The 12,568-nt window shown below is 36.8% G+C and overlaps 1 protein-coding gene across 2 annotated transcripts in view; it reads left to right on the top strand.

Moving 5' to 3' along the window:
• The window catches only part of LOC141427378 (nuclear factor NF-kappa-B p110 subunit-like), a 49,912-nt gene that overhangs the window by 16,042 nt on the left and 21,302 nt on the right, over positions 1 to 12,568 (top strand). Inside the window, exons 1-3 of one of the 2 annotated variants that reach the window (XM_074086726.1) lie at positions 3,564 to 3,903; positions 5,272 to 5,404; positions 11,231 to 11,335. In XM_074086726.1, coding sequence (XP_073942827.1) covers positions 3,829 to 3,903; positions 5,272 to 5,404; positions 11,231 to 11,335 — 313 coding nt within the window. In that variant the 5' untranslated portion in view covers positions 3,564 to 3,828. Of the gene's footprint in view, positions 1 to 3,563; positions 3,904 to 5,271; positions 5,405 to 11,230; positions 11,336 to 12,568 lie in introns of those variants that run through there. The other variant, XM_074086725.1, reaches the window with a different exon arrangement.

The following is a 12,568-nucleotide window of genomic DNA, read 5'->3' as shown; positions in this document are numbered from 1 at the left end:
TTGTTGACTGATCAACTTATTTGGCTTATATGGTTTACTAGTAGTAATAAAAAACTCTTCCATCTAAAAAGTAGGATGATAAAAAACAAATCTTTGAGGCAAATGCGGTGTTAGTACAAGTGGAAATAAATTTTGAAATAATGCTATCTCGGCGGTAGTTTTTCTCTAACTAGTACAATTTTAAATTTGAATTTAATTCATTGGCATGCAATGCGTTCTTACAAGACACACATCGGAGAAACATTTGGCGATACTGCGAATAATACTATCAAATTAACATAATAGCTATTTCAAGCCGTTTATGGTTTGTGTGAATACGTTTTTATTTTCCTGTTTCCTGAACCCGTAGTCAAAACTCAAGACATCTGCGCATGAAATCATTGCAATAATCTATACTTGGTTTCGATAGGCATTTAACTAAATGTAAACAAAACAACGTCAATTGGTGTCTTAAATATTGAAATTTCCCCATTAAACTATCTAAACATTTACATTTCTGTATTGAAATACAGTAGTCTAGTTTGTATTACAATGATAGTTAGTTAAACTTTAAAAAGCCTTGAATGTACCAAATTTAGCAGCTGAAGTTTGTTTCTCTTCTTCTTAGTCGTTCACACTTGGCAGAGTGGTCGTGGTCATGATTCGGTCGACACGTCGCCAAGTAGCCCGATGTCTGGCAGTGTGAAGCAATCGTTATGTCAGAGTGCGTCATAGATTTGATGAGATCTGTCCACCGTGTCGGAGAGCGCCCGCGAGATCTTTTGCCCTCGACTTTACCCTGCACCACAAGCCGTTCCATGGAGTCCTCATTACGGGTGATGTGTCCAAAGAACTTGAGGATTCGTATTTGGGATTGGTTTTTTGGAGTCTTTTTTATTTCAACTCCAAATTTGTTACTTTTACGGGTATCCCGTGAAATCATATCGAAAATACAAACTGAGACATGGATGCACAGAAAAACCAGAAAAAGAGACCAGCGCTGGGAATCGAACCCAGGTCCTCAGCAATCCGTGCTGCCTGATTCGTATTTGCATGTTTCGACACTGTTTACGAGCAAGTGTGATGAAAACACTGTTTGTAGCGCTACGCGCTGTCATCGCTTCACTTTTTGTTGCCAGTGTTAATAAATTGTGTAATTTGGTGGAAATACTGAAGTGGTCCAATTTAAGTGCCGGTTCAATATAGGTTACTCTTCCCTATAGGCAGGGGCCAACGTTTAAGAAATGCAAATTGTACAAACTAGGCGAGCGAGGTGTTATTTTCTATATTATTTTTTTGCGCTGAATTGAATCGATTGAGACCATACTTATACTTACAGGACCAATATTTTGCCAGATATTGAACGGTTTTTGATGGAAACATAGAACAGTCTAAAAACCACTTACCAACAATAGTTTCTTAAGATGTGGATGTGACGGTAATACTGATTGCTCTCAGTGATCCTGAGAAGCCTATATTCTAAATTGGGGGTTGCCAAGACGATTTTTCGATTCAGTCTGATTTGATTCTGACTGTTTGTTGTGTGTGACTGTTTGCGAAATATTCAACTTTAAAGTGCAAATTTTCATTAAAATCGACCATCCCCCCCACCTATCTAAACTGTTTGTGAGGAGGAATAATTTGAAAAAAATTTAGATCATAGTAAGTATATTAAATCTACAAGGAAAATTATAACAGCTAAGATTGCTTGCGAATTATTAGTTGTTTAAGAGTAAATAGCAGCCTGGAAGATTCCGTACACAATACGAAATCCTTAGAAAAATATTACTTGATTTTTTCGTAATGGCTACGGAACCTTATCTTGGGCGTGTCCGACACGCTCTTGGCCGGTTTTGTTTATTGACTAAAGAAAAAAAAGTGTACAATATTTTCAGGGCAGTCGCTTATTTTTTGAGCAATTAACTAGAGCGGCGATTAATTACGGAAAAAATCTGGTTATTTAGCCAAGCAGATAAGAGTTACTGATTTTGCGGTTTTCTCTCAGCCAAAGATAATACAACTGATACTGTAAACGGCACGAAAGTAGATACCAACACCATATAACTCTTGCTCACATTTGTGTCAAACATGCGAGAGGGAAATATGATTTTAGGTTATATTTCAGTGCCGTCTACTATTTACCTATACTGCTTCGTGCCCTCAGCCCACGATACAATCGGCCTACATTTTACGGTCGTTTTATTTGACGTGGCTTAGATTTAAATGACGTTTGTACGTGTGTTCCTGAAGACTTCACTTGGCGGTGGCGGCCTTGCTAAGAAACCGATAACATAACAAAGCTCTGTTTTATTTGGTTCATTGCACTAATAACGGCTGCATGCACAGCGTGAGTTGTACCTACTGAGTTAACAATAACGAAATCCAATATTAAACCGTCACATATTCGGTTAAGTATTTCTGCAACTAATCCTTTGCTTATCCGGAGATTTAGTAAATTATTATAGTATAGACTGCAGCATAGTGGCATGCGTTGTGCAGATGAGCGGGGAGCGTCAGCAGGCGAGAACTAATACAGCCATCACGACATCGTTTTATATATTAGGAAGATACTCGTACTGAAGCTGGACAATACTGATATGATTACATTTGATATGAGACGATGGACTTCCACAAAACACTTATTGAACAAAGGACAAGTCGGTTTCAGATGCTTACGTCACGGACGGAGGAAATGAACAGAACCGAAGTCATTTGACAATTGTGACAGTATTGCCATAGCCTAAATTCATCAAAATTAAGACCATGACATACCACTCATGTATTGCCATGTTTATCTGCAATGCTATAAGGCTTTAACATCGACCAGCCAGCTGTTTCCCGCGACTCCGTCCATGTAGATTTCGCTTATCGCTATCCCGCGGGAACTCAATTTTCCGGGATAAAAACTATCTTATGTCCATCTCCGGGACTCGCACTCTTTGTATACCTTTTTTTCTAAATCGGTTCAGCAGTTTGGACGTGATACGGTAACAATTATAATATTAGCAGGATAGTAACTCTGCACTTACTACTGCTTTTGGTGATCAATAAAGAATATTTGTATTGTGCTGTATTACAAAATTGTTCGGTGCTAATTTAAGTGTAAGATTTATGTCACAAAGACCCTTTTTATTGATGGGGCTTTATTGCTATGTTATCATACAAATATCTACAAATAAATACCTACCAAATTTCAGGTCAATCGGACCACCGGCAATGTGCAAATATTTTTTTAAACAGTAGTAATTACAAATCCAACGTCCAAGACTCGAGAACAAACATTCGTTTTATTCGTACAAATATTTGCCCTAACTGGGGATCGAACCCAGGACCTTAAGCTTCATAGTCAGTTTCTCCAACCACTTGGGCATCCGGTCGTCAATAATATCGGTCGCTGATAGGATAGTAAACATTCAGAATTCCACGAAACTGAGGTGGGGTGCTGGGACTAATTCTAATAAATTGCGGGTAGTTCGAAGAACTCGCGCTGCTAAGCTAACGTGATACCCTGCACTTCAGTCTATTCGTGACCACGGCCACTGTAGTGTGGCCGAAACGTCGTGACAATTATTACTCGTTTTGTTAGCGTCATAAGTCTGTAATAGTGATGAGGTGACGAACTGATGAAAGCTAATTATTCGCTTGTGTCCTAGATTTTACAGAATTTGACTTCTACTATAATTGACCATAATTTTGTTATTAATAATTATGATCTAACTCTTGTTTGTTATATTTATTATTATAACCCGTGGTTTGTTAGGTACCATGGTATTTGATTAACATTTGTATAAGACTGTGTATTGTTTACCGCGCAAGTGAGCCACAAGAAGGAGAAGTGAGTCATCTCCTATGTTTATAATGGCAACTGTTACTAGCACAGGCACCATGGAACTTGAAACCTATGCGGAAGCAAATGTAAAGCAGGTATAATACCTACGCATAATTTGGAACACTTAAAATTTCTGAAGCTGAAAACAAATCATCATTCTTCAACTAATACTTTTTGCCTCCGAGCTCTTCATGTCACACTTGTGTTGATAACTATTGATTTATTCGACCCCACTCAAAGCATAAGAGGGTCATGCCAAAGGAAATTAGATAGTTATTAAAAAAATACAAAGTTTACTCTTTATTATTGCTACTTATCTAAATTTTCTAACAAGGAAAGATACCCAACTGCCCGGCTCCGATTTGTTTTATTTTTATATATGTTAGAGAATAGTCTAAAATAACGGACCCGTTTTTTTAGGTGCCTATTTGTAGCTGCTATTTATGTAGAATATATTTACTCACAAATGTCGTGAAAAACATTGTATATCACACGGGTACTGGAATTACGAACATTAACACATTAAAGTCCTCATTCCTCGACTTCGGACTTATAGACGCTCGTTTGTAATTTTATATTTACCACCCTTAAGACACAATCATTATTTAATTGCACTGAAGCATACGTCACGTTCGGTGTTTTAAATATTATTTTATCAGCTCAGCTTCACCAGTAACTGCTAACTAACAATATAAATAAAATAATCCTACGAGTCGATTTTCACCAAATGATAACTCTTATACTTAGATTTTGAAACAATTTACCTTTTAGTGTGGTGTTGAGTTGATGATAGTGACATAAATAAATTGTTGATTTGCCTATGTTGAACCACCAGAGGATGGGTTATTGCATGGAAACATGTATCGCACAGACGTAGCTGTGCATCGTGTTCTATCTTTAAATTCACATATTCATGGTTTTATAATCTTGGTATAGTAACAATAATTATTAGTCACTAGCGTAAATGGTATCGCAACATTAAGCCATCGATAATATTCAATATTTGATTGTTATTTATGATAATGAAAGTTGCATTTTTAGTTGGAAAAATAATCACTGATTAATAATACATGTATTTGTTAGGTCAATGTGACATTATCTATGAACAATAAGATTGCCACACCGTATAGATAGGGACTCGATAAAATGTACCTAAAATAAAAAGAGAAAAAACATTAATTCGGGACAATTACACAAAAAAACAAGAAAACTAAAAAATACGTATCACGGTCACAAAACTGTCCCTCCTAAGTTTCAAATGGACGTCGAGTGGTCCCGAGCCCATGTCAAAATAAGGCTTTGTCAATGTCAAATCAAACGCTTAAGCTACGGTGGCCTGCAGTTTGTTATAAACAATAGTGAGCGACGGACGCACTGGCTATTTGGATAAATCATGCCGTTAATTTTCCAATTCAAAGGATTTTACAAGGAGGCTCGTAAAAGTGAGTGTTTTTTTTTTCTAGCTTAAAGCTCTCTGCGAGTCGCAGGCGAAGACCATCAACCTTAACATAGTGCGGTTGAGGTTTAGCGCCCACGACCCACAAACAGACAAAGAAATCTGTGAACCAGTGTTTTCAGAACCCATTCACAACATGAGTAAGTTTTTTTTCTTTTTTATCACAACTCAGCATTAGAATTATTATTTTTTGGGTGTTTGCATAAATCGAGCATTTATGTTAAGAGCTTGGAATAGGTATTTTTTCCCACTCCGACAGCGCGGCTATATTATTTCGGTAGGCAAAACTGAAATTGATAAGATTTTTTACTGTAGGTATGTTCCCACGTTTCAACTGCATAATTGTCAGTTTTTAACCGATTTAAAAAAGGGAGAAGGTTCTTAATTTACCTCTGAGTCCGTCATTTATGAACTGATATATAAAATATTATTTTATTTACTAAAATATACTAGTTTATTCACATTTTAATATAAAGAAAGAATACGATCCTTCTTTAAGTTCTTTGAAGTCAGTTTTTTGCTTTACTTAAAAAAAATAGCTTAGGATTATCATATTTGAAGGGTCCTCGGAAATAACATGTCTGTCTTGTCACCTTTTTTTAAGCGCCCTGGCAGGGGGTAAGCGCGCCTAGCATTCAAATATCGAAGTGTATTGTACCTACTACTAACGACATTTTACAGGTCCTAGGTCAGGTCTTAGGTGCGTGGTTGTAAGCGCGTTTACCCCCTGCCGGCGCGCTTGTCCCGACTTACCATTGAATTAAGTAATCTGAAAACATTTTTTTTTAACTTTTAAAGGAATGGATACCATAGTAATTGCTCGTGATGACTAACTTTCAAACCGCTGTAACTCAAAAAGTTGCTTTGGTGACCAGGCGCGGATCCAGCCCTCAGAAAAGGTTGTGGTCACAGCCAAGGCACATCCACCCAAAAATCGGCCAAGTGCGAGTCGGAGTACAAACTCGCTCATGAACAATCATGACTCATAAACGACTTTTGAAAGTGTGTAGTTACCACGGACTTGTTCATATCACGTCTGTGGTAGTTACTAGTTTATTAGGGTTGTGGGCATGCCCATCGTGCCCACAACGGTGGATCCGCCCTTGTTGGTAACTAGACATGTTCCTTCCGTGCACTTCATTATCATTGTTTATTTTTAGAAATGGTTACTACCTATTTATATGCACAATACGGTATTTGACAACTCCTGATTTTGCCATATCTTAATATTATTATGAAAATATAGATATACAGATAGTGTTTAGCGAAGAGAAAATTTAAATCGGTTGAAAATAGGATTTATAGTGATTTTTTTGAAAAATCTATATACCTGTCTCTCTCTCAAACGCTTTTCTCAATGCAGCAAGTATGGCGGTACTGGCGTGTGATGTCACATGCCAATATGTCTTTCTCTGTCTAATCTTGAATTTCAAACCTTTATAACTTTGTTATTTGTAAAGGTAGCTTAAAAATTGTTTTTCTTTTTGTTAACAGGCATGTGTAGTTTTAATTTATAAAACATATACAAAATAGTCAAATACCGTTTTGCTTATTAAGTACTATTATATGCACTTAGTTTGGTTTGATAATTTATTAAAATGCAGAATATCTTATGATAGATAACTGTATTTACACAATAATATCCATTGGCAGTTGGATACTTGACGCTTACAACATTTTGCAGTTAAGTACTTAACATTTCACAAACACGTTCCAGAATCGGAGGACGTCTTTCACACCCTCGTAATGTTGAATTACCTATCCGGCGATAACCGATATCATCTGATATCGGTTACTTATACTTACACTTAGGTACCGTGTAGTTTGCCAAATTACCTACGGCTTTTTTAGTACTAAGTATCTGAGGCGACACAACCCAGAACTATTAGTTGTTGTCTATAGAAACCCAAAAAAGCGGGACGCATGCAATTTATGGCAGTGGATGCGATTCTTGCCACCGATTATTTATTATTCAAACAGTGTTTTGATAAGTGTAGAGTTGCTGTCTCGTAGTGTAGAGTCAAGGACGAGTGATTCACTTTCCAGAGATTATTTTTGTTAAACTGAGTAATAAGCTTTTGTTAAATATTTCATTTTTATTTTTTTTCTATACGTGTACATTGTCATCCATTCTACACATGTACTATGTACAAATAGGTAAGTATCCAAATTTCAAGTTAATCTGACCTCGAGAACTGGATCAAAATTAACTTGCAAAGTTTGAAGCAAACAAATAAATAAACGAGGTGTATCTTTGAAACAGAGCTTATCTAACTTAAATGACGCGTCTCTCTCTCAACTAAAACAGTTTATTATGACTTCTTATCTAAAAATCTTAAAGATTTGCTGTCTAAATAGTCATAATGAACTGATTTAGTTGAGTGAGCGCCATTTTAGCATAGACAAGCTCTACCATAGAAGCTACTTTTTATCCCGAAATTTGCACGGGTTTGGGATTTATGCATATGAAGCCCAATTTAGGCTTGCAAGAAAAAAAATAGTGTAACTTGCATTACATTGCGAGTTTGCGAGGCCGTAAAGCCAACGAGTTTGTAGTGGTCAATCGAGCGCCGCAATGTAACGCAACTTGCACGATTTCGCTTGCAGGTCTGAACTGAACTGGGCTTTTCATCCCAAAATCCTAACCGCTTAGTCTTGAGACTAGATATTTTGTACGGTTGTTCTTCGTTAAGCCTTTGGGAATTCCCATTTTAAATTAGTTATCCGGGAAATTGAAACTGTCAGATCCAACGGTTCACGCGAGCGAATCCGCGGGAAAATGGTATTTGATATATAAGAAAGAAAGAAAGAAAATACATTTTTCACAACACAAGACAACAATATTATTAGGTACAAAAAAAACTACACAAAGGTATGTGTCATTGCGGTTGTGAATCGGACACTGGCTCAGCATAATGCTGAAGCGTTAAAAACACCCCAGCGCTGATTTTCAGCCGGCAACGTCGGCAACCCTCGGACCGTTATAAAGACATACTACACACCATTAACTACATAAGACTACATAAATAAATAGATAATTTGTAAACTATAAAACTAAATTATTGCGTGACTTTAAAAACACATACATTTATTTTTAAATGTATTAGGTACGTAGATATAATTAATTTTAAAACTATTATTATTATGCACTTACTTGCCAAGTATACACCCTAAAGCGGGCTAAAAAGAAAAATTAATAAATATAAGTTATAGCAAAGATAGGTCGGACAAGCTCTCTATACAAAACTAGTAGGTACATACCTTGACTGTCTGTAAATATAGTTACATGAAACGAAAATGAAAAATATTTACTAAAATACACAGATACAGTCGAACATAGAACCTCCTCATTTTTTGGTGTCAGTTGAAAATTTTGGCTTAAAATGTATATATTACAGACTAGACTCTTAGTCACTAGAGTTTACCTGCGGCTTCGCACGCGTAAACTATTCGATCTAGTAGTTACAATTGAAATTCCGGGAATTTACGAAATTCCTCCGGGAATTCCCAAAATTTATATCGTGATCTTCATTGAGGTTGTGTTAAGAACAACTGTCCAAAATTTCATGACTCTAAGCCCAACGGTTTTTTTGGCAGTATTTTATTTTTGGATCATCATATTAAACATCGTGTTAAACCCACAACGGCATTAATTCAGTATACATATGTAGAAACCATATAAATAGAAACAAAACGTTAGGTAATAACGCAGGTTAGGTATTTGGCGGTATGAAATGTAATCTCGTAGTCGGGAGTTTATATATATGGTACTGGACCGTGTGTAGTGTAGTTACCATAATAAATATGTAGAACAATAGCGCTCTCAGGCGCCATCACAGGAATCTGTTTACAATACACACATAAGTAGATATACCTAGTGCCATCCACGAAGACGCGTGATTTTGTCAAAATTAGCCATTAATGACATTGTAATAAGAACCACGGCACAATAGTGTTCGACTTGTCCCATTTTGTAAGGATTAGGTATTTCATTCTACTGTGATATGATAGGTGAGTGTGCGAAAGCACGATGTATATAATTTATTATTTAGGATGTTTGCATTTTTTTTCCGCACTGGGCCCGCGTGGGAACTACGGCCCTAGCCCTCTCATTCTGAGAGGAGGCCTGTGCCCAGCAGTGGGACGTATATAGGCTGGGATGATGATGATGATGCATTTATTTTAAGTCCGGAAATACGGGTAGGTAAAGGTACTAACCTTGTTATTTATTGTTTATCCCACTAATATTGTAAATGCGAAAGTTTGTAAGTCTGTTTGTTTGCTATCTCATCAAGTCCATCGCAATAATGTGGACATGATTACAAGATTTAATTAATTAATCGATTCATTAATTTCTTCTGAGATTAATTTTGATTACTAGTGAATAAATAACACAAAGTTTCTTAAAATGTAGATTTATTAAAGGAAATAAACAATGTTTGTTTGTCAAATTTTCTGTGGTCAATCTTTTCCTATTCCATCGACAACGACAGCTACTTTTATCAACATTTTCCTAAGGTAATTATTTTGAAAGCATGTGTAAATTGTTATCTCCAGGTATTCAAAAATAATTAATTAATTAACCTATTAATTATTTTTAGAGTCATGTCCAGAAAATTTCGAACAATGACGACGCTTAGTCGTCCGGTCCCCGTGCCTATAATACACACTTCCTTTACACGTCCTAGTTTGCTGTAAGCCAAAACAAACGCCATCCTTTGTAAGCATGATGGCGTGGGCAGTCGCTAGATCATTGTAAAAACCTCTTACAGCATTTATTACAATACAAGCGTATTGAAATAGTTTTATTTAACTTGCCTTGTAACAAACTTGTAAACAAGGCCCTTGTTTAGAGTGTTTGCCTTGTGTGTCTTTTCCCCCTTCTTGTTGACCGATGGATCTGAACACACCCTTAGTTTTGAGAACACAACATTTTGTTAAAAGCAACGCATACCAATCCATATTGAATTAGATAAATAAGATTATTTTTACCTTTGTTTCTATGTCGTTGCAATGAGTAATGAAAAAATCGCCTGAAAAAAAAAACGCCGACAAAAAAACGCCGCCAAAAAAGACAACTAAAAAGTAAAAAATAATTATGCACTACCTGCCTGTTGCCCGCGATTTCATCTGCGAAGAATTCGTTTATCCCTATCCCGCGGGGACTATGCTGATTTCCCGAAAAATTTGCCTAAGTTAATTTAGTATAAGTACCTAGTAATATTTTTTTTATCTAAGCGTCTTCGGTGTCGGGGGATCGCTAAGGTTAACAGGAAACTAAAGTACATATGTTGTATTTTTTTAAGTTTACTAGGACCCTATGGCCTGCGCTAAGTAGTGGAACGTATATTACTATATGCTAGGATGACGTAATGAGGTACAACCAGAATGTTAATATCGCTCGGATGAAATGAAAAAGATTGGCTTTTGTTTCGAGTTCCGAACGACATTTGCAAATTAGCCCTAAACTTGGCAGCGTATCAAATCATATTTAAGAATAAAAGATCATCTTTTTGTATTTTTTTATTCAAGTTATTTTTGTTAGTTTTACAAGAATCCAACGAGGCTTGAATTGAGTACACCTCTGCCCTATTTCACGAAGTTACAAGTTACAATTTACAAGCGGTAGTCTTTGTTTAACAGTACGAATTGAAAAGAGACTACCGCTTGTAAATTGTAACTTGTAGCATTGTGAAATGGGCCTCTTGTCTCAACTTGTCAAGTTTAGGGTTAGGTTATGTAAGTGTACAGTGGGTAACCCAAACACAGGTGTGCATTAGGTCAATCCCAGGGTAGGCAGAGGCAGGGCTAGTTTGCGCCGCAGCAGCGCGCCACCACCCCCTCACAGCCGCCCAACGCACCCAAAGCACGCCTATGACTCATGCATCCAACCCAACGAGCTCTCAGATTTAAAGTTGGTTTTAATTTGACATACACATTAAATAAATCTATGTATATTTTCACAGAAAGTGCCGCGACCAATGACTTAAAAATATGCCGTATAAGCCGTGTTTGCGGTAACCCAAAGGGAGGAGACGACGTTTACATATTAGTAGAGAAAGTTAATAAAAGTAAGTACATACAATACATAATTTTAAACATCCAACCATTACTCCAACTTTTTGTTCTTTTACAGCACTGGCCAGTGTGGCCAGATGTTGGGGCAATGAACAATAGATTGTTTTTAAAACAACCTATTTAGGGTTATTTATTATGCTTTTACTGTAGGGCAGGCAATAACAAAATAAAGTTCCGCAGTTATATGTATTGCGTAATAAAATAACATTATTTGCATCTGTACAATCTGTTTTTAAATGAACCTATGATTTAGGTGGATCAGCTTTTTCTTGTTGCCGTGGTTACGTCTCCTGGACAACTGTTTAAAGCCATGAGTTTCTATATGTTTTCTTTGGTTAAAATTCATCGAGCGTACATTTTTGTCGTAGGAACAGTCGAGTTCATTGACTTATGAGTAAAATTTTGATCAAAAATATCTGAACACGCTTCTACGCCGTTAACAATAGAGTCGGGTTCAGATATTTTTGATCAAAATTTTGCTCACAAGTTTATGAACTCGACTGTACAGTCGAACAAATTGAATCATGACCCAGGGTGGAACCTTTGTGCTACTAATGTCAAGTTGACATTTCATACTTTTGTCAAGGAAATCATAATGAAATTGATTATTAAAAGGTTCCACCCTGGGTCATGGTTCAATTTGTTCCACCGTACAAACTTACTATTTTGTGGACTATCTCCTAAAAGCACATTAGTAGCATATATTATAACATTTAAAGATATAAAAAGCCGTGGTGCCCTAGTGGTTTGACCTATCGCCTCTCAAGCAGAGGGTCGTGGGTTCAAACCCCGGCTCGCACATCTGAGTTTTTCGAAATTCATGTGCGGAATTACATTTGAAATTTACCACGAGCTTTGCGGTGAAGGAAAACATCGTGAGGAAACCTGCACAAATCTGCGAAGCAATTCAATGGTGTGTGTGAAGTTCCCAATCCGCACTGGGCCCGCGTGGGAACTATGGCCCAAGCCCTCTTGTTCTGAGAGGAGGCCTGCGCCCAGCAGTGGGACGTATAAAGGCTGGGATGATGATTATAACATTTAAAACAGTTTTTTTAAGAAACTCTGTCACTGTTGTCTTTTGGACAACGGGACAGAATAACAAACAAGAATAAGTTAGTTGACCAATTTCCTGTAGCAGAATTGACACTGTGTTCCTAAAAACCCATATACCATCTTACCTACTACAGCTCACTAGATTTTTAATATATTTACTTGGTAATGGGATA

The sequence above is a fragment of the Choristoneura fumiferana genome, chromosome 4 (assembly GCF_025370935.1).
Source record: "Choristoneura fumiferana chromosome 4, NRCan_CFum_1, whole genome shotgun sequence".
NCBI classification, from domain to species: domain Eukaryota; kingdom Metazoa; phylum Arthropoda; class Insecta; order Lepidoptera; family Tortricidae; genus Choristoneura; species Choristoneura fumiferana.
Note: the sequence above shows the minus strand (reverse complement) of the source record. Positions and strands in the feature narration are given on the sequence as shown.